The sequence below is a fragment of the Barbus barbus genome (genome assembly GCF_936440315.1).
Source record: "Barbus barbus genome assembly, chromosome: 48".
Taxonomy (NCBI): Eukaryota; Metazoa; Chordata; class Actinopteri; order Cypriniformes; family Cyprinidae; genus Barbus; species Barbus barbus.
Genome location: NC_136726.1, coordinates 20,402,023 through 20,426,089, shown reverse-complemented (window position 1 = coordinate 20,426,089; position 24,067 = coordinate 20,402,023). Strand labels below are relative to the sequence as shown.

At 36.6% G+C, this 24,067-nt stretch overlaps 1 protein-coding gene across 1 annotated transcript; it reads right to left on the bottom strand.

Annotated features, from left to right (window-relative positions):
- Positions 1-1,028: 1,028 nt before the first annotated feature.
- pidd1 (p53-induced death domain protein 1) lies at positions 1,029-23,414 on the bottom strand. The gene is made up of 16 exons (XM_079411706.1): positions 23,198-23,414; positions 21,488-22,128; positions 19,173-19,586; positions 17,157-17,315; positions 16,887-16,938; positions 16,190-16,391; positions 13,674-13,823; positions 13,409-13,582; positions 12,358-12,505; positions 10,076-10,211; positions 6,328-6,478; positions 5,976-6,099; positions 5,739-5,854; positions 5,538-5,645; positions 3,883-4,061; positions 1,029-1,733 (listed from the first exon to the last, which is right to left on the bottom strand). The coding sequence occupies exons 2-16, from the start codon at positions 21,969-21,971 to the stop codon at positions 1,502-1,504; spliced, it is 2,829 nt and encodes a 942-aa protein (XP_079267832.1). The 5' UTR covers positions 21,972-22,128; positions 23,198-23,414; the 3' UTR covers positions 1,029-1,501.
- Positions 23,415-24,067: the final 653 nt, after the last annotated feature.

Sequence of the window (24,067 nt, the reverse complement as noted above, 5' to 3'; positions counted from 1 at the left end):
TAAAATAAAAACAGGAGAATGAACATCACTGATTTAAGAATTTAATCAAGTAGTTTATATTGTGCAGATGTTCATAATGTCGAGAACATGTCCTGGTCATATTGCACTACTAATTTAGATTTCGATTTTGCATAAAGAAAATATTAAGCCTATTTTTTGCGTCCCTTGGGATTTCTGCATTGTCCTTTTTGCATTAATTTCATGATAAATAAGCATTTTTTACACCCAAATTTCCATTTACATAAAGCGAAACAGCATTCTCATAACCACAAAACAAAAGTATAATAATAAAATTTACATAAAGCGAAACAGCATTCTTATAACCACAAAAAATGTATAATAATAAAATACATATACACAATTCCTATGATTTATCATTTTGATTTTAGAACAAATTTTTATATTTTAATGTGAATTGGTTTTATCTTTTACCACTAAAAATTTCACATGTACATTTTGGTGGTATTTTATATACTGCCTTTAATTTATTATTTTAATTAAAAAGTACAACAGTATTGTTGCTATAGGGTCGAAAATCACCTTTAAAGTTGTCCAAATGAAGTTCTTAGCAATGCATATTACTAATCAAAAATTAAGTTTTGATATATTTACGGTAAGAAATTTACTAAATATCTTCATGGAACATGATCTTTACTTAATATCCTAATGATTTTTGGCATAAAAGAAAAATTTATAATTTTGACCCATACAATGTATTTTTGGCTATTGCTACAAATATACCCCAGACTTAAGACTTAAGGTTTTGTGGTCCAGGGCCACATATTACCCCTATACAATAAATGTAATATATTTACATTTAATAATTAAATGTGTTTATGTACCTATGTCTTTCCTATAATTTTATATATACACATTCACACACACACACACACACACACACACACACACACACACACACACAGCCTTTAATAAAAAAAAATAATAATAAAAAAGAGGAACCTCTGGAAGCATTACAGAAATGAGAAAGGGAATAAAATGTGCTTGTCCCAAATTAGCTTCATTTTCTTTATGCAAAATGTATAACTATTTATTGAATATAAATGCAAAATTTATAACTATTTATTGAATATAAGTTAACGTTAAATTAATCACTTTTTTTCTTTTTTTTTTTAAGTGTGAAATATGACCTTTTTTGAGAGGCTGTGTGGGATTCACCCACATACATAAAAAATATTTTTGATTGTTTCTTGGTTAAAACACTAAGAACATGTAACAAATACGGATGGCTCATTTGGCACAGAGTAAATATTCAGCATTGTGTCTCAGTACAAATAAAATACATCTGCTGGACACTGTGAGCTGGAGAGAGAGAGACATCTAATGAAGACATCATTCAGACAGACAGCTGCTCTGAGACCCAGTGACTGTCCTGTGAGACGAGACGCTGTACTCTATGTCTGTGTGTGTCACTGTGTTGCTCTGCAGTGCTGCTGGTGGGAGTTTATATGTCATGATGTTGGCAGCCCAATGTGAGTAAGTGTCAGCTGGACTGAGGGTCTGCAGAACTGGCTGCTATCTCCAGTCCAACTCTCTTCAGTGATTCTTCATACTTCCTCTTCCCCAGAGTCACTATGTCCTCTACTTCCTCCGCCAAGTCCCGCCTACCACTGTCCACCAGCGCTTTCATCAGCCGCTGCACCGCCCCTGGCCCCGCCCCCTGCTGCCCTCTCGCCCAATGAAAGAGCATCGCCAATACCTGCTCCCCAAAGTCCCTGACAAAACAAACACAAGGAGATTTCATTTTTATTACTATAACTACTACTGCTACTATTACTGTAACTAAAATGATCTGTCTGAATTTTGTCAATTAAAGTATAAAGATATATAATGAACAAAATTATAAAATTAAAAATAATATGATTATAATGATAATGATCAATAATGATTATATAACAAAAGTAATGAATAAATAATATAATACTATAATAATTTATATATTTATTTATAATAAATAATTAAATATATAATGAAATGTTGCAATAAATAAGTAAAACTAAAATTAAACACGAGTCTAAATAACACGTTTTTGCATTGATTTCTTAACACCTCCAACTCTTACATTTTATTGATGTAATCCGAAAGAAAAAAAACCCTGCATCAAGGTCATTATCATTAAAAACAAAACAATTTTTTTTTTATTTAAAATAAATAAATGATAACAAAATGAAATAAAGTATTAAAAATCTTTCAGATAGTTTCTCATTTTTAATATTTCAAGAAAACATTTATCATTTTGATGTATTGAAATAACTAAAACTAAGATTAAATAAAATACTATAAATTATAGACATATTTAAAAAATAATTAACAACAAAAACACAATTATTAAAACTTTTAACTAAAACGAGAAAGAAAATGGAAAATATGAAAATATAACCTAAAACAAAATATTAATAAAAATTAATGGTATCTCAAAAATACTAAAATAAGATACACACACACATATACATATATACACACACACACATATATACACACACACAAAATAATAGTGCTGCGAAACAATTAATCGCGATTAATCGCATCCAAAATAAAAGTTTTTGTTTATGTAATATATGTTTGTGTACTGTGTATATTTATTATGTATATATAAAAGACACACACATACAGTATATATTTTGAAAATATTTACATGTATTTACATGTACATATTTATATAATTTATACTATATATAAATATATTTAATATACAAATATAAAAATTTTGTGTGTATTTATATATACATAAATATACACAGTGCACAGACATATACTATGTAAACAAAAACTTATTTTGGATGTGATTAATCGCGATTAATCGTTTGGCAGCACTACAAAATAATATATATGTTAAACTAACACACACACACACACACACACACACAATTATTATTATCGTTATTGTTGTTTTTATTATTATTACTATTATTCCAATTAAAAAATAAAGGGAGCAGTAAAAGAGAATCTTCTGGCATTATTAGAGTAATGAGAATTAGGGGATAGTGTCTTAAAAATAAAATTAAATAAAATTAAAACTAAGTTAATAAAGCGTGTAAATAAAGCATAAAATTATTCATTTATAATGAAAACTGACATAAAATATGGCATTAAATATGCCTTGAAATGAAAAATGATAAGAAATAAATGCATTTTGTGCCTTATTTTGTGACTGGCATTTCTTTGTATTTTTATTTAATAAAAATATTTCAGCATTTTAACATTTTTCAACTTATTTTTTCATAATTTATTTCAATTTAACTGCTATGTTCCATAATAAAAATATGTCATTTAAAATTTAACTTGAATCGAGAGACATTAAAGACAGACTACAGAACAGGACGTGGAGGGCTTGACAAACTGAGCGTGCATGCATGCGTGTGAGTGTGTACCGTCTCCTGCAGTGTCCCAGATGGCTGAGCCATCAACACAAAACCCTCACGTTCCCCTCATAAAACCACTGCTGTCCTCCATCACTCATTTTCACACTGCTTCTCTCTCTCTCTAATGATTATGAGTGATTTTACACCAGCACAAACACATCTGTGATAGAAAAACTGAACTTAAGATATTAAAAGCTCATGAATATTAATGAGGTCATACTGCTCTGGCTTGATAATTCCTGGACTGTCCAGTCTAATTAATATTCAAATATTACAAGTGAAAAATGAATGTGAACCTATTTTGGTGGGAAAACGTAAAGTACAATTTATGTCTAATCTGTTATTACTGCCCTATTGAAATCTGAAATGATTGCATCATTGAATGCCACAGAAATTGTTAAGGGGATCTGGAGATCACATGCACTGTAAAATCTGGAGTAAATCAGTCCTGTATTAAAGACTGATTAACAGCGCCATCTGTTGGCTCTGATCTGATGCCCACCTGTGTTGGATCCGGATGCGCTCCAGCTGGTCGTAGCTGATGCCCAGGTTGATGCCGATGTTCTGCCACTCTTGGTTGATGCGTAAGGAGATGGACAGCAGGTTGGTCTGTGTCAGGTAGCCGCTCTCCGGATCGCCCAGGTTCAGCTCGCCGGAGGTGCTCCCATCACAGTCTGCGTTCTGTGTGTACATGATAAAACAATACTCATTCATCTGTCAGAGGTTGCATTATAGACCCAAATTCTGCACAAATGAAAATATGTGATTCAAACTTGAAATATTTTTTATGAGCTATGTTCAAAAAAGGTGGGAGAGGCCTCACTGTCTACATAGGCAGCATCCTAACCAAAAGGGAACCTAATAAGTGTCTAATTTTAAACATTAGTTAATAGTCAATTATAGCAGATGTCCCACACAACTTGTACACAAGAATCTTGACAATCGCTCATGGATGATTCTAATACATTAGCAGTCTGCTAATAAGCACTTTAATTTGTGCATTTTAATTGGAACCATTTTCTTTAGTTGTATACAGTGCTTAATAAAATATATTTAAGTACATAATACAAACATACTTTCTTATGCTTATATAATATTTCAAAATATACATTTATATTATAATAATATAATATGAATTATACTGATATATATAAAAATGCAATTTAATAATATAAAAAATACTGAGACATACACACACGTATGTGTTTCAGTATATATATATATATATAGACTGAAAACATTTGGGTTAACTTTCACATCAAAAGATGAATATGAGATGAGATATTAACATTTCAGCTTTTATTTACAGGTATTTTCATCTGGATCTGATACACAACCCACCCATTTTTCATGTTTGCAAAATTTTGGAAGAAATACTACAGCACCTTAAATCGTCAACCTGCTATCTTGACACACTTCCCACATCTTTTATCAAAAGTGTGCTTAACTGTTTAGGAGCAGATCTCTTAGAAGTAGTGAACACCTCACTTCTTTCTGGGACTTTTCCAAACTCCCTGAAAACTGCAGGTGTTAACTACTTAAACTCAAATGGATATCTGGACAATTTTAAATCTGGTTTCCAGACTCAAAACTCATCTGTTTAGCTGTGCATTTATTGAATGAGCACTGTGCTATGTCCAAACTGACTGCACTGTATTTGATGTATAATCCTTTTCTATTCTTAACTGTTTAAAAAAAAAAAATGTAATTCCTTGTTTTTATTATTATAATTACTATAATTTTTTTTTAAATTCCTTATTTTTATTGTTGTGATTATTTAAATTTTTTTAATGACTATTTTACTTCCTTTTATGTAAAGCACTTTGAATTACCATTGTGTATGAAATGTGCTATAAGAAAAATTTTAAATAAATAAAAAAAAAAATTATTATTGGGTGAACTAACCCTTTAAAATAACCGCATCATCCGCAGCTCTTAAACGCAGTTACACTATATGTCGACGCACCAACCACAAGGCTATCAGTGCCGAATATTTAATTATTAAATTAAAATAATTTGTAAATATATTTTAAAGTATGTATTTTAGCTGGGTATTATACTTTGGATCAAGAGAGATATCTTATAAAACACAATATAGCATTGTATGCTTTGGGACAGAGTCATAATGTTGTACAGTAGATCTTCAAGAGCACTCACAGGAATCCGGAGAGGAAGCGTCGCCATCCACTGGTTGTCATGACCTTTTCTTTTACTCACCACTTCCTCTGGAAGATCACTGGGCACTTCACCACGGTAAAATGACACCTAGAAGAACACACATCTTATTACATTACATTTGACTTGAAATACTGGGCTGATTCAACTATGACCCCTGAATGACCCCAAGTCCTGTCTCACCTGTCCTCTCACTGTGCCCTGCTGTGGGTGGGTCGGGCACACATGCACCTCTTTAATGTTCTTCAGGTGAGAGTAAAAGGTGAATGAGAGTCTGCCATCTTTACAGTCCGGACGGTCTGAAAAAACACATTCCAATTACAATCCGCTAAATAAACTTGAGCTATTATTGTGATTTTAATATGTTTGATAGTAGGCTGTAGTGTTTTCTGTTTTATGTGTGTGTGTGTGTGTGTCTACCTGCGTTGATGTCAATGCCTCTCTCAAAACCGGCAAAAAACTGCTCTCCCTCCAGCAGGACGCACAACTCAGACGGCTGAGGACCTTCATACTGCTCCGACAGAGACACCAACCTGCATTCAGCCTAAAGGGAGACGAGAACCATGACTGATATAGGTATATTATGTCATTTTAAAGGAAAAATATGTATTCTACTTCAATGTACATAGCCTATAACTATGACTTCCTGTAAGAGTTTAAACACCTTGTAAGCAAAGAGACTTAAGGCTGAACTTTTTTGACTTTTTTTTCCCCCAGAGCACCTTGAAAACAACATAGCAACGAAAGCCCTCACATGATCTGATACTCTCACCTTGTCCGATGGCAAGCACTGCAGCAGAACCTGCTCTGGGTCGTTTTTTCTCTGTAGCGCCAGAAATCGAACCCGGAACTGTTTCAAGCGGTGATACATGTTCCTGACGACCCCACTAACACACCTGTGAGTGGTGTACCACAACCAGTACCTGAACACACACACACACACACATTATTTTTTAGAACACGGGCACGCTGTATATCATTTCATATTAAACCGCAATAATATGTGACCCTGGACCACAAAACCAGTCTTAAGTCGCTGGGGTATATTTGTAGCAATAGCCAAAAATACATTGTATGGGTCAAAATTATCAATTTTGTTTATGCCAAAAATCATTAGGATATTAAGATCATGTTTCATGAACATATTTTGTAAATTTATTACCATAAATGTATCAAAACTTCATTTTTGATTAGTAATATGCATTGTTAAGAACTTCATTTGGACAACTTTAAACTTTAACTTTAGCACATCGCCTGCGACGACGATCATCGCGTCAGGACCGCTTCCCACGTATCTACGAGGACACGAAAGGTTCAGTAGACTTTTTGCTTTAAACGAATGGTTATTGTCATGGTGTAAAGAACAGAAACTGCTCTTTGTTAATAATTGGAATCTTTTCTGGGAGCGTCCTAGGCTTTTTCGTGCTGATGGCCTGAACCCCAGCAGAGTCGGAGCGGAGCTCCTGTCGGACAACATCTCCAGGACGCTACCGTCCTCGTTATCGTCCGGGCAGAACTATTGTTCCAGCCACCAAAGACAGATTCACAAATAACCTGCCTAATTTATCTCAACTGCTCTGTGTACCCATAAATACACATGAACTAGATGAAATGACTAGCAACATGGGCACTATCTTCTCTAATACATTAGAAGCTGTTGCCCCCCTCAAATTGAAAAAGGTTAGCGAAAAACGTACTGCGCCATGGTACAACAGTTATACCCATTCTCTCAAGAAAGAAACTCGTAATCTTGAGCGCAAATGGAGAAAAACTAATTAAAAAGTTTTTAGAATTGCGTGGAAAAACAGTATGTCCAGCTATAGACAGGCTCTAAAAGCTGTCTATAGAATCCAAGGTTCTTATTTAGCACAGTGGCTAGATTAACAAATAAACAGACGCCACCCGATCTAAATATTCCCTCACAGTTTAATAGTAATGACTTTATGAATTTCTTTACTGATAAAACAGACAACATCAGAAATACAATATCAAATGTAGATTCTACTGCGTCTAGTATTTCAGCTTCACTCATCACACCCAAAGAAAAACTGCAGTGCTTTACAACTATAGGACAGGAAGAGCTAAATAAACTTATCATTGCATCTAAACCAACAACATGTTTAATAGATCCTGTACCCACTAAACTACTGAAAGAGTTGTTACCTGTAGCAGAAGAACCGCTTCTCAATATTATTAACTCATCGTTATATTTAGGTCACGTCCCAAAACCATTCAAGCTGGCGGTTATTAAGCTTCTTATTAAGAAACCACAACTAGATTCTAATGAACTGGCAAATTACAGACCCATTTCAAATCTTCCGTTTATGTCTAAAATTTTTGAAAAAGTTGTGTTCTCTATGAAGAATTTCAGTCAGGTTTCAGGCCTCACCATAGCACAGAAACTGCACTTGTTAAAATTACAAATGACTTGCTTCTTGCTTCAGACCAAGGCTGCATCTCATTGCTAGTATTACTTGATCTTAGTGCTGCGTTCGACACTATAGACCATGACACACTCACATCGATTACAAAACTATACTGGTATTCAAGGGCAGGCTTTAAGATGGTTTAGATCCTACCTGTCCGATCACTACCACTTTGTTCATTTAAATGGGGAGTCATCTCAATTATCACCAGTAAAGTATGGAGTACCACAAGGATCTGTCCTAGGTCCTCTGCTATTGTCAATATACATGTTGCCCCTTGGTAATATTATTAGAAAATACAGGATTAGTTTGCATTGTTATGCTGATGATACTCAACTATATATCTCAACAAGACCAGATGAAACTTCTCAAACAACTAAGCTAATAGATTGTGTAAAAAATGTAAAAGATTGGATGACCAATAATTTCCTCCTATTAAATTCAGATAAGACAGAGATATTACTTATTGGACCAAAAAACAGTACAAAGAATCTCTTGGATTACAATTTACAACTAGACGGATGCACTGTTACGTCCTCTAAAGTCAAAAATCTGGGTGTTATATTAGACAGCAACTGTCATATTTCCAGGTCAAGAAAATATGCCAGGTCAAGAATATATGATCATATTACCCCAATTTTACAGTCTCTGCACTGGCTACCTATTAAGTTCCGTATCATTTACAAACTATTATTACTTTGCCTATAAGGCCCTAAATTGTTTAGCTCCTGCGTACCTAACTTGTCTTCTATTACGCTACAATCCAACCCGCTCCCTAAGGTCGCAAAACTCTGGACTTTTGGTAGTACCTAGGATAGCAAAGTCCACTAAAGGAGGTAGAGCTTTTTCATATTTGGCTCCCAAACTCTGGAATAGCCTTCCTGATAACATTCGGGGTTCAGACACACTCTCTCTGTTTAAATCTAGATTAAAGACACATCTCTTTAGCCAAGCATTCACATAATGCATCTTATACTGCAGTTATATCTGATCAAATGTACATTATTATTATTCTTTAGCTTGGGTTGAACAAATCATTTTTGCTTAGATGGAACAGCAGCTACGCTAATTATGTCTCTATTTGTTTCTCTGTTTCTGTCACGGGATTAACATCCTGTGGTAACTAGGAATTACAGAAGCTTCAGTCTGGATCCAACCCTTAAAAGATCTGAAATGACCGAACACCTGAGAAAAGATGATGCCAACCCCTCAGAGGACCGCAGAGGATGCCAACGCTCAGACAACATACCAAATTACCAAATTTTGCCATAAGTTAAATATATTAAGGTTCTGCAATATATAAATATATTGTGGAAACTTAATTTCCTGTAGAGCTGCTTTGCAACGATTTGTATCGTAAAAAGTGCTATACAAATAAACTTGAACAGCTTTAAAGGTGATTTTCTCAATATTTAGATTTTTTTCCACCCTCATATTCCAGATGTTCAAATAGTTGTATCTCGGACAAATATTGTTCTATCCTAACAAACCATACATCAATGGAAAGATTATTTATTCAGCTTTCAGATGAAAAGATACACTTACGAGTGGTTTTGTGGTCCAGGGTCACATATATAAAAAAGCTGCATCTCATTCGGGAGTCTGCGTCCTCCGGAGGTCGCATTAGAAGACTGCATGCGTCATCGGGGCAATATTTTACACCTTACAAGGAATAACAGTTAATTTTATTACGGTTATTTTCTTAACTAATACATCCTTGATGACGTATGCAGCCTACAAACGTGACCTCTGGAGGACGCAGCAAAAGAGTTGTGAGAAAATACGATGCATGTCAGATCCGAGTGGCAGCTCATAGAGTAATAGCAGTGATACTCACCTTCAGTCACACAAATAGATGGCATTACACAAATATTAACAATATACTGACTTTGATGTTTCTACTTTAATTTGAATAATGCGAAATTATTGCAATATAAGTATATTTAAAATGTTAGGTGGGATTAATAGCGATTAATTTCAGATAAAATATGTAATTAATTAATTGTTAATTTTTTTTAATCGATTAAAAGCACTAATATATGACAGACTGAATGGGTTCACTTTATGTTTGTGTGTGTGTTTATAGATGCTCACCATGAAAAATGTGTGATGGAGAAAACGGCGTAGATTTGCGTGACGTAAAGCGACACCTGAGCGGTGATGTCGGTCCAGGTGTGGGCCATGGGGTCACCGTGCATTAGGTGCAAATGGGACATGTCCACCATGTGTCCTAAACACACACACATGCACAAACCTAAAACATGCATCTGCAATACACACTGTTTTGTTTGTTACATTATAGAGGCAGCAATTAGCATAGCACACTACATACTAATCATTCTAGTTTTGAAAACTGCACTTTAACATCAAATGACACTGTATCCCGTGACTTGACCTTTTATTTTTAGGGCCTGTTTAGCCATCTGATCGTGAAAAGACCAGGTTTAAGTGCCCTCCGAAATGCTTTCCAGACTGATTTAAAGGGTCACGAAACCCTAAAGCACATTTTTTGAGATGTTAATATACAGTGCCCTCCAAAAGTACTGGAACAGTAAAGACAAAATTGCTCTGTTGGCTGTGGAGTGAAGGTATTTACAAATATGATTAAAAGATGAATATGAGACAAAACTACAGCATGTCACATTTTATTATTGGGTGATTCAACACATAGATGTTTTACCAGCTAAGAAGTTCAGCACTTTTAGAGTTTCGTCCCTCTCTCTGATGAGAGCATAAGTATTGGAGCAGTTGCCTCACAGGACTTTCTAAGAGATCAGCTGTGTCCTGTTGCATTAATTCTTCAGATATTAAAAGCAGGGAATGTGTCGTATCAGTTATATCCATTACTTCTGCATTCTGAATCTTGCATTCGATGATGACACACACAAACCAGGATGAAGACGAGGCAGCTGACTTTGAGAGAAAAGCAAGCAATTTGGATGCTAAAAGAAAAGAGGAAGTCAGTTAGAGCTCGAGCAAAAACAAAGGGCATGGAGAAATCAAGAGTTTGGATACCACCAGCGACACCAGCAACCAAAAACGACCTGATCGGCTGAGAAAACAACAGTAGTTGATGACAGACAAATCATAAAAGCTGTGAAAATGAATCCTAAAAGACGTGTCTGTAAAATCACCAACAACTTCCAGAAAGCTGGGGTGATGCTCTGACAATTTACTGTCCTCAGGAGACTTTGACACAGAATTAAAGATGCTACACAGCAAGATGCAAACCTCTGACCAGCACCAAACATAGAAAGGCAAGATTAGAGTTTGCAAAAAAGCACAAAGGTGAGCCAGAAGAGTTTTGGAACTGTGTTTATGGGCCGATGAGACAAAGATGAACCTTTATCTAAGTGATGGGAAAGCAAAAATGTGGAGAAAAAAGGGAACTGCAAATGATCCTAAGCATACAGCCTCATCTGTAAAGCATGGTGGAGGTGGTGTCATGGCATGGGCATGCATGGCTGTCTCTGGAACAGGCCCTCTCAACTTTACTGATGACTTAATGTATGATGACAGTAGCAGAATGAATCTGGAAGGGTACAAAACCATCTTGCCTACCAATATTCAAGAAAATGGCAGCAGATTCATTGGGAAGTGCTTCATATTGCATAAGGACAATGACCCAAAACACACTGCCAGTTCAGTCAATGAATTTATAAGGGCAAAGAAATGGAAAGTCTTAGACTGCCCAAGTCAATCTCCAGATTTAAATCTGATTGAACATGAATTTCAACAGCTGGAGAGGAGAGTAAAGGCAGAAACTCCCCAAACAAGCAACAATTGGAATTGGCTGCATTAAAGGCTGGGAAAAGCATTTCAAAGGATGAGACCAAGAGTCTGGTGATGTCTATGGGTCACAGACTCACTGCTGTGATTGTGCGCAAGGGATCTGCAACTAAATAATAGCTTTTAATCTTTTATATTTGCCTTATACTCAATTGTCCCAATACTTATGCTCACATCAATGAGTGGGATGGAAATAGTATTATTATGTTGATTAATAACATTAATCAACATCAGAGAACATGCAAATGTGCCTTTAAATTATTGAAAATTAACTTAAAATCTCTGGGTTTTTGTAATTTATTTGTAAGTTCAGCTGACAAAAAAGTTTGGGAATCCTTGCATTACATAAAAATAACCAAGTTCAACATCTGACAAAAAGAAGTTTCTTGGGTTTTAAATGCATAAACAGTGTTGAAGATAAAGACATCATTGTAGACATCACATTCCTCATTTGTTTTAAACGGCATTAATGTCTGTGAACTTAAATCTCTCAGGCATGAACGAGACTCTAATAAGCTTACGATCTGCTCGGTTTAACAATTAAACCGTTTCCTGGAAAGAAGTGAAGCGTGAATGTGATGCAATACCAGTCACTCCAGGTGGAAGAGGAATCTGCACTCTGATTGGCTGAAGGAAGTGCATGCTGGGAGTTTGAGAGAGGCACAACAGTGGGCTGGCACTTGCATGAGGGTCTCCGGTTAGGTCCTGCACCTCAGACAGCGCCACCTGCAGGACCTAAGGTTAAAAACCGAATCAGAATAGAAATAGAACAGAATACATAAACACAGAAAGTTGAACTATTTGTTATTGTAACAGTATCGGCTAATATTTAGTGTTTTTTTTTTAATAAAATTACTTCAGTTTTTAGCATCAGTCTAATCAGAAGTTCATTATTAGAAGTAGGGGTCATTTTTCCACTTCAAACCAGGGTTATAATAGTTCACCAAAACCATAAAAAATGGATTACTTGAAATAAAAAAAAGGGCTGTCAAACAATTAATCGCATCCAAAATAAGTTTAATAAAAGTTCACAGGTTTATTATGTATGTATATATTTAAAAATAAATGTGTTATGTTTATATATTAAATATATTTATATATAATATAAATGTATTTACATGTAAATAATTTCAAAATATATACTGTATGTGTGTATATTTATATACACATAAATATACACAGTACACACATACTGTACTGTATATTATGTCAAGAAAAACGTTTATTTTGGATGCAATTAATCACGATTAATGACGTTTGACAGCACTAAAAAAAAAATGAAATAAAATTAAATATAAAAACTTATTTTAATCTAAAAAAAACTAAAAACTTACAAAAGCTATATTAACAAAAACTATAATGGTATATCAATGACACTAAAAAATCACTTTATAACAATATAGGTTTTAAAATTATTAAAGTTATTCATACATTCTACTGTGCATTTCAACATAACATTAATTTCATTAAATAAATTAGAGCTTTAGGTAGAATTCTGTAGTTAGGTAGAATGTTGTAGAATTCTAAGTAATTATCATATTGTATCACTATCAAAACATTAAAAAAGCACAATAGAATCTGTAGATTATATTAGTAGAGATTAATGACACAAACGGAGTATTACATTCATGTACAGACCTGCATTGTGACTGTACGTGTCTCTATTGTGCACTCTGGAGGGAAAGTAAGTTTAATCCCCGGGTCAAATTGCGACACCAGCAGCGCCCCGTCTGGAGACACAGAGCAACTGTCCAGGAAAGGACGAGAGACGGCCACAAACCACGAGAATTGCGACACACTGCAGCAGGCCAACTGCAAACACACAGATGATAATATATATGTGTGCATTAAAGCTCTCAGGATGGCTTAAAGGTTTGGGCAGAGAGGGATCTGATTGGCTCACCCGCGCTGGGCGTCCCCCTGGCCTGCAGCTGTGTTTCTCACTTCCCCTTCTGGTCAGGGTGAGTAGTGTCGTCCAAGACCGACCATCAAACCTGCGAACCGCAACATCACCTTTCCGTGCTTTGTGATACGGAATACACACCTCTACCGGCTAAAAGAGTGTCACAGGAAAACATATTATTATAATTATTACAAAAAAATACAGTAATTATTATTTATGTTATGAAGTTATCAACTGTATTATTTATACATTATAAAAATTGAGCTTTATTTTACTTTAAAGGGGTCAAAAAAATGCCCATTTTCCACAAGTTGATATTATTCTTTAGGGTCTTAATGAAAAGTCTGTAACGTAGTTTGGTTAAAATTTCTCATTGGTAGTGTAAATAACAAATTTTTTACCGTGTCAAAAACAACTCTTGTCAGAGCAAGCCGTATTGTGTCATTCTCCTTTAAATGTTAATGAGCTCTGCTGACTCCGCCCCTCTCTTCCGAGCCGCTCTCTGGGGGATTGTTTACTTCAGCCGCATTCATCGTGAAACTTGCTAATTAGCACATTATTAGTAAATACAATTTGCAATGTTTCATTTAAAAAACCTTGTAGTCACTTTTTCTGGAGGTGAAGTTGGATCACGAATGATTCGTGCGAACATAGACGCATTTAGGTAGATCGAGGGCGCATTCCCTTCAAAAACAAATGTAATCCTCTTCAGCCGCTCCGATGTCGAGAGTAAATGACGACTGCTATGTTCATTATTACATCCAACAACAAAACACCTCAATCGCTTAGGAGTCATGCTTGTCTACATCTGCTCCGGCGGTGAAACAACTGATGACAGCTCACTCAGGGCAGGTCTGAGATAAGACACCAGTGCAGTCTGTGCTAAAACGCTACTGTCAATTAGGGTTGTAACGATATACCGGTATGACGCGGTATTGAAGGTACACGATTATCATACCGTGAAAATCTCATACCGTTACAACCCTACTGTCAATCAAACTATTGTGGGAGGGCCTTCGTCCGTGTCATGTCACACGGACAGACGGCTCGATTTGTGAAAGGGGTAAAGATTTTTGTAGATTTAAAAAAAAAAAAAAACACTGGGTGGATTTTTATCATTATAGGGTGGTTGTGTACACAACACACATTTCAGTTCAAACTACTTGTAAAAGTGCTTGTAGCATTACCCCTTTAAGCTTTTTTCACTCTAAACATTATAATTTTTATTATCATTTTTATTATTATGTATTGATTATAATGCATTATTGATTATAATACATTATATATATATAAAGAGTAGGGGTGGGAGAAAAAAATCGATTCACCTAACTATCGCGATTCTTTTTAAAACAGATTTAAAAATCGATTGGTTTACCTCAAAATCGATTTTTATTTCATTATTTTATTTTTTCTAAGAGGTGGTGGGGAGAAGTTAGCCCTTTGTAATTCCAACAGAGGGCGAAATTTATGTGTGTGTTGGACTTGAAGCAGCGCCGCGCAGACCATCAGCGTCTGACATCAAAGTGCTTTGATGCTGTACAACGATCGTTCTGCATGCGCAGATGACGTCATATACGTTTAAAGCCGGCGCGAGAAAGCAAAACCATGATGGAGGCAGAGGATCAAACCTCTTCCAGAATTCTTTCTGCACCTTCATGTTTTGAATCCCAGCTGCCGGGAAAACATGACTAAACATGACTGAAACGGTATGCAAAGTAACATAGCTACTGCTCATTTTGTTGAACATTTGACTATTATATTCATGTGCAAGTTCAGGGGTTTGGTACTTTAAAGTTTCATGGTTCAAGGTACTTTAAATATACACTGTGTATGTGTATGCTCCTAAAATAAAAGTTTAAAAAGATGTAATGCATTGTTTTTGTTAATATGACCCATCATATACGGTCTCTTTTAAGCTTATAATCAACTATTTTCCATTGTCTAGTCTTTAATAAGCAAACAAAAATCACAATAAATTGTAATATCGAATCGCAATAGTAACTGATAAAATGTGTGTTTTTTTAATTGTGACAGTCTTTATATTAAGTGTATCATTCAACTTTTTCTCATGGTCTAGAGTTAAAAGCAAAAAAATAGTAATATCGAATCGCTATACTTGTAGAATCTAAATTCTTAAAAAAAAAAAAAAAAAAAATCGTAATACATATCGTATCGGCACCCAAGTATCGTGATAGTATCGAATCGGGAGGTAGGTGTATCATCCCATCCCTAATAAGGAGTGTGACGGTACAGGAAAATTTTCAGTACGGGCCTTTCAGTTCAGTACGCATGTGTACTGAACAAATCATTACATTTTTGTTCAGGAAATTCAGACAATAATGCTGTTTTGCCGTATAAATGGCTCAGTTCAAATGGCGGTCATCCCTTATTCTTTACTACTAATTTTCACACGAAATAAACATGAATGAACAAATCATGCCTCATGCAATTGCTCTATCACTGTTTCAATCATGGTAAAACTTAATTAAAACAGCTTGATAAACAAAAATGATAACCTTCTCAAATGTGGCTCCGTGTGGGCGGAGCTCCAGCCGTCGACTCAACAGGATGTCATGCTCCTCTAGCCACACCCACTTTCTGTCTGGTCTCCTCTCCGCCCACTGGAGTTGTGTGACTGCATTTACACATCTCCGTGGAAACAAGAGCTCCGCCCCCCCAGGAAGGAACACGTGACAGCCAGCAGGTGATACTTGAAAACTGATGGACAGAGAAGAGTTTGGAACTAGCATTATTGAATGTATACTGCATACTATTTTTTATAATACTATTTTTTTAAGTAGTATGTAGCAGTAATTAATACTTTTATTCAGCAAGGACACATTAAATTGATCAAAAGTGACAGTAAAGATGCTTATAAAGTTACAAAAGATTTCATCAAAGTATCCTGAAAACAATTATCATGGTTTCCAGAAAAATCTGAAGCATATGTTTCTTGAGCAGCAAATCTGCATATTATAATGATTTCTGAAGGATCATGTGACACTGATGCCAACAGTAATGATGCTGAACATACAGCTTTGCATCACAGATATAAATTACGTTTTACAATATACTACAAAAGAAAATTGTTATAATATTTCACAATATTAGTGTTGTTTTTACTGAATTTCTGAGCAAATAAATGCAGCCTTCGACATCTTTCAAAAACATTAAAAAACGTTTGAATGATAAATGAAGGTAAGCTCAGTTCACCTGTGTTGATGAAATCCGAGGTGCAGCTCCGGGATCTCAGATTCTTCCAGAACTATAAAACACAAACAGTGTTAATGGAATCAAACAGGCTTAGTTTGTTTAGGTTTTATCATCCACCAATGCAAAAAAAAAATCTCATCCAGAATACATTATGTAATAAAAGCATAATAGTCATATATGCTTATCTGTCTAGTCTGTCATAATAGTCATATGCTTGTCAAAGGTCATGTTTGTTTGATAAGCATTTCATAATGTAACAGTGACAGTGACCTGGGGTGACATGGGCGATCAGTGGGGGTGTCGGCGGTCGATCCAGCGGGTTGTTCCTCAAGTCCAGTTTGTTGAGCAGCGGGAGGGCGCGCAAACATTCAGGAACACTCCTCAGATCATTACTCTGGATTATTAGCTGCCTCAGAGAGCGGAGAGACCCTGACAGAGAGAATGAGCCATCAGTTCAACATCCATGTCACAGACTTTCCATTAAAAAGATGAAATCTCATTTAGAAACAGTAGTTGGCATAGCATAAAACAATTTTTGACACCAAGATAGTATCATGTAAGGCAGCACACGGTCATTTGGTGTTGTTTGGGATTCATCAGGACACACTGACATTTACACCACAAATGTAAAAGTGTTTGAGTGGGTTTTTTTTTTTTTGAGCTATAGTAAAGAGGATAAAATTGTCTCCAGAAATGACCTAAATCTGCCAAAACCTCCATTTGCAGACATCTAGGAACATCCTCATTACGAAAAACAATTCATACTGTACATTAAATAAATATTTTGTTTTATTCTAAGTCTATAATTTATTTTTTGCATATAAAATATTTTTATCTTGTTTGTTTATCCTTTATCTACCTTGTTTATGAATGAATGAATGAGGCATTTATATAGCGCTTTATTGTGTATTGCTGTACACCCAAAGCGCTTTACAATCATGTGGGGGGTCTCTCCTCAACCACCACCAGTGTGCGGCATCCACTTGGATGATGCGACGGCAGCCAGTACGCTCACCACACACCAGCTACAAGTGGAGGAGAGAATGATGGAGCCAATTCAATTAATGGGGATTATTAGGAGGCCATGATTGACAAAGGCCAGTGTACAGAATTTGGCCAGGACACCAGGGTTACACCCCTACTCTTCACGGGATTTTTAATGACCACAGAGAGTCAGGACCACGGTTTAACATCTCATTCGAAAGACGGTGCTTGTTGACAGTATAGTGTCCCCGTCACTGTACTGGGGTGTTAGGACCCACACAGACCGCAGGGTGAGCACCCCCTGCTGGTCTCACTAACACCTCTTCCAACAGCAACCTAGTTTTCACCGGACGTCTCCTATCCAGGTACTGATCAGGCTCAACCCTGCTTAGCTTCAGTGCGCAACCAGTCTTGGGATACAGGGTGATATGGCTGTGGCATTTATGAATATATATAAAAATAATTATGAAATATTATGATCAAAAATGTTTATTAATTAATTTACTTTATGTATTCTTCTTGCCATGAAAATTCCCTTATATGCTATTAAATATTAAATACTGTTAAAATGATTAACAATATGTTTATTTACCTATTTTTAATTATTATTTATTTTTACAATTCTTGCCAAGAAAATAGGTTTAGATCTTAACAAGGAATGAAACAACTAAGTAAACAAATGGTTAGTCTGTATTATTTATCATTTGTTTTATATAAAACAAATAAAGTTTATCATATGTCCAGTTAAAACCTATATTTTAAAACCTGAATTTTTTTACCTTATGGGAAAAAAATTTTTGGTAATGAAGGAAAAGGAAAAACAGCTTATAAATCATAATAAATTATGTTGGGTTTTTTAATGTAAAAATGCAGAAAGTTTTTTTTTGAGGGTTAGGAGACAGAAAATACAGATTTACCAGATAAAAAAAATTATATTGATCGAAAGTCCCCATGAACATGAAAAACCAACAAGTTTCTGTGTGTGTGTGTGTGTGTGTGTGTGTGTGCGCGCACGATTTGTGGCAAATGAGGACATAAATTTGTATAATGACATGGGTATTACAAGGAGAAGGTTATTTATGAGGACATTGCCCCATGTCCTAATTTTTCAAAACGCTTATAAATCATACAGAATTTTTTTTTTTTTGAGAAAGTAAAAATGCACAAAGTTTCCTGTAAGGGGTAGGTTTAGGTGTAGGACGATAGAAAATACAGTTTGTACAGTATAAAAATCAGTACGCCTATGGGATGTCACCACTTTTCACAAAAACAAACGTTTGTGTGTGTGTTTGTGTTCCTCACCCAGAGTCTCCGGCAGCGATCTGAGCCTGTTATTTGACAGCTCTAGTTTTTGTAAGTCCCGTAGTTGGCCGAGTTCATCTGGAAGTCGCTCCAGCTGGTTGAAGGACACGTCCAGCTCCTCCAGCCTGCAGAGGAGGCCCACACCCCGTGGCAGATCCACCAGCCTGTTCCCAAGCAGACTCACCCGCCGCAGGGACGCAAGCGCTCCCAGATCCTCCGGCAGACCCGTCAGCCGATTATGACACAGCAGGAGATCCGAGAGATGAGAGAGAGACAGGAGACAGGGAGGAAGAGAGGAGAGACGGTTGAAGGAGAGATCAAGGTGAACGAGGAGAGACAGAGAGGAGACGGACTCAGGGAGAGAGGAGAGCAGACCGGGGAGAGGGTCACTCTGAGGGTCATAGAAACGGTGTCCTTGAGACAGAAACAAAATAGAGAGACAATATAAACTCATGAAAAAGGTTAGATAGACTAATATTATTATTATTCATTAGTTATCATTATTATCATATTAATCAATATTGTCAGATTAATATTATCATATTAAGATATTAAGATAGACAGACATCTAGGGATGGACGGACAGACGGACGGACGAACAGACAGACAGATGGGGCCAGACAGACAGACAGACAGATACAGACGGACGGACAGACAGACAGACATCTAGGGACGGACGGACAGACAGACAGACAGACAGACAGACAGACAGACAGACAGGGACGGACAGACGGACAGACAGACAGATAGGGACGGACGGACAGACAGACAGACAGGGACGGACAGACGGACAGACGGACAGACAGACAGACAGACAGGGACGGACAGACGGACAGATAGGGACGGACAGACGGACAGACAGACAGACAGATAGGGACGGACGGACGGACAGACAGACAGATAGGGACGGACAGACGGACAGACAGACAGACAGATAGGGACGGACGGACGGACAGACAGACAGATAGGGACGGACAGACGGACAGACAGATAGGGATAGACAGACGGACAGACAGACAGATAGGGACGGACGGACAGACGGACAGACAGACAGATGGGGACAGACAGACGGACAGACAGATAGGGATAGACAAACAGACAGACAGGGACGGACGGATGGACAGACAGACAGACAGACAGACAGATAGGGACGGACGGACAGACGGACAGACAGATAAGGATAGACAGACAGACAGACAGACAGATAGGGACGGACAGACAGACAGACAGGGACGGACAGACAGACAGATAGGGATAGACAGACAGACAGGGACGGATGGACGGACAGACAGATAGGGATAGACAGACAGGGACGGACGGATGGACGGACAGACGGACAGACGGACAGACAGACAGACAGACAGGGACAGACGGACGGACGGACGGACGGACGGACAGACAGACAGACAGGGACAGACGGACAGACAGACAGACAGACAGATAGGGATGGACGGACAGACAGATAGACAGACAGAAAGAGACAGATACAGACAGACAGGTGTACAAGGTACAGTTAGGGTACAAGTGATTTCAAAACATTTCAGCCGGTTTATATATATATATCGTATAAGATGCATTCGGTTTGAGTTACAATGCAGTAAAGCGCTTCATTGTAGTAGGCCTACTATGGTGAATAGCCTATCTCTTCAGCACGAGCAGTACAAACAACAATGCAAAATATTAATAACTATGACTGGGACTGCATAACATTATGATGAGAACACGATTATAATAAAACGCTGTGAATTTTTAGAGTCTAGTTGCCGTGTTTCTGCATGTTGTTGTGTGAAGAACGCGTCCACTAGAGTTCATTCAGAGCCACGCAGACACGTTCATGTGCCTTCAGGGGATTTTGTGCAGATAGCCTATAAGTCATAATATTAACGTTATGTTGTATAAATAATGAAGCATATTCTATATGAGATAAATAGATTAAAAACCTGCTATCAAATGCTTCATTCTACTGGTCATCTTCAGCGCACGCAGCTTAAAACAGAAATGCAGAACATTAATAACTGTCATATAACGTTATAATGAGAGCACTATTGTAAATAATGTTGTGAATTCTTAGGGTTTTGCTGACGTTAAAACATTATTTACCCTGTTTGTATCTGCGAGGCGTCTGATACACATTTTCTCTGTGCGTTAACGTCAGTAATGACTGTCGAATGTCTGACTTGACTCTATATTTTGCCCCCCGCCCCCAAACATATGATTCGACTATCAGTCGACTATCGGCAAGACAGATAGATAGAAAATCTCTAACTCTCAATGTATGTGTATATGTTTGTGAATGTTAGTGTGTGTTTGTGTACCTCTGATAGTCAGAGAGCGCAGTTGTGTGAGTCGAGGCAGGACACTCAGCGCTCTCTCTAGCGCCCCCTCGTCCTCTGATCCCAGTCTGAGGTACTGCAGGCCTCTCATCCGCTCCTGAACACGCTCCCAGAACACAGGCAGAACCTCTCCTCCACCCCGATACACGTCCAAAACCAGCCGGCCCTCTGCCAGCACGCCATCTAGCCCCACCAACGGAGGAAGAGGAGAGAGACAGGGCAGAGAGGAGGAAGAGGACGACAGGATGGACGGAGCCCAGGTGTCCGAGGAAAGAGAGAGTCCTAATGGTGGGCTTTCCTCCAACTGTAAGTTCCCAAAGAAACCTGGTAAAACCAGACCCACTTCCGTCCCCATCATCGCTCCTCTTTCAGCTGAAAAACCATCAATACATCCTTCTTCTCTTTCTCTATCAGATGTGGCCAGCCACACTTTCTCCTCTGCCTGTTTATTCTCCCCTCTCTCCATCTATTCCTTTTTTTCTTTTCCCCAGCCCCTCCCACAAACAACATATAGTGAGAAAAATGAAGGAGAGATGAATCTGGCACCTCCGTCTTCATCTTTCCATCACCGCGGTGGGGTCACATCTCTAGACTGGGTGGTCATGTTCAGACAAGCCCCTGCACTGAAGAAACAAAACATCATTCAGAGAGAAAGAAAGGTGTTAATTGGAAAAGCTCACGATCAATAAAAACGTAACAATGAACTGCACAGTGAGTAAAACTGATCAGCACATGAGCATCACCACTACTGAAAAATAATAAATAAATATGTTTTGTCAATGCATAATTACCTTTTTGAAAATCTATTAATTAATATTAAACACAATTTTATATGTATATATATATATATATATATATATAAATGACCGGTATAATGAATTATTAAAATAAATATTAAATAAGATTTAAATATAACTAAATATACATAAAAAAAACTAAATATATAGAAATAATATAAATATATAATATAACAAAATTCGGTAACACTTAATTTTACAGTTACATATATTAGTTGCTTATTAGCATGCATATTACCAGAATATTAGCCATGTATTAGTGCTAATTAACACCTTATTCTACATCCCTAATACTACCCAATACCTAAACTTAACAACTACCTTACTAACTATTAATAAGCAGCAAATTAATAATTTATTGAGGGAAAAGTCGTAGTTAATAGTTAACAAGTGTTACCTTTTCTTAAGTGTTACCAAAAATTCTAATATTTCTAATAAAATAATGCAAACAATTTTTTGCCATTTAATTATCTACATATGCATAAGTATACTGTATATAAGTGTGTGTATGCATAATTAAATGACAGCAAAGCATATTACTGCATATTTAAATAAATATAGTTAGTATCTAGTATATATTACTGCCTTTAGTTTTTTTTTTGTCAAATTTTAATTGAATGACTACTTAATGATTAGTGGTGGGTAATGCCAACTTATTTAGTAACAATAACTGCATTATCTACGCTATTTTAGAGGTAAGTACAGATACCATGGTAAATCACTGTAAAGGCACCATACTTTCATTCCGTTGTGGCTGAAACTAAAGTGTGTAACAACGTTTACGAGTGCTGGGGAAATACTTCACTGAACCTTAATACAGAATAATAAGTTATATATCATGTTAACAAGTAAAAAACGGACTGAAAGATCACTTTACTCGGCGATAAACACTTACAATGCTGGAGTTTGGACGCGTAACGTTGATTCTTGATGGACGTGGCTTGTCTGTAACGTTTAAGACAATATCCGGTCTCGCGCTTTCTATAAAACTATAATTTACAGAAGCAAAATGTCATGTTTATGTGATGCGTTTACATGTGTTAAGTATAAGAAGTTTACTTCCGTGTTTCTCGCACATGTTTCGTGTTGACACTCAGCGTGGAACTTTGAGCAAAAGGCGGGAGCAGATTTCTTAAAGACACAGTAACACCAAAGAAGTTCCCTTAAAATGCATGTTAATGTAGCCTATATAACATAATAGATTATCTCTATCTAATGTCACTTATCTTATCTAGTAGTCTGGTTGTGGATGAGGGAATCAAATGAAGCATCATTTTATGAGTGTGTTTTTGTGTTTTTATACATGTCTCAACATGTTCTGCTCCACCACCTGCTGAAGTGTGGGATTGGTTTATCCCACCAGGAATAAGAGGAGAATCCAGCATAAATTTCCTTCTCATGAGGAGAAGGACAAAAGCGAGGGATGAGATGAACATCTAAACATATGAATAATTTTATTTTGATGGAAAAATGATGAACTGTGTGTGCCTGACTGAAGATATAAGTGTTTTTGTTTTTTTTTATTAGGCGAAGCAGGCATAAAATCAGTTATCACAGTATTTATTCGTTTAATGCTAAATCATATGCCAGATTAGTCTTCAGAGCAAATGCCCAATCACTGACCTCTCAAAAGAACCAGGGAAAAATGTTTCCTCGAGATTCTGTTCAGCGGCGTCCAAATGTGGGTTAAAGGATATGGTTTATGTTATCATTTCACAACATACTTTTTTAGGAACAGAGCGAACAGATTAGTCCATTCACTGAG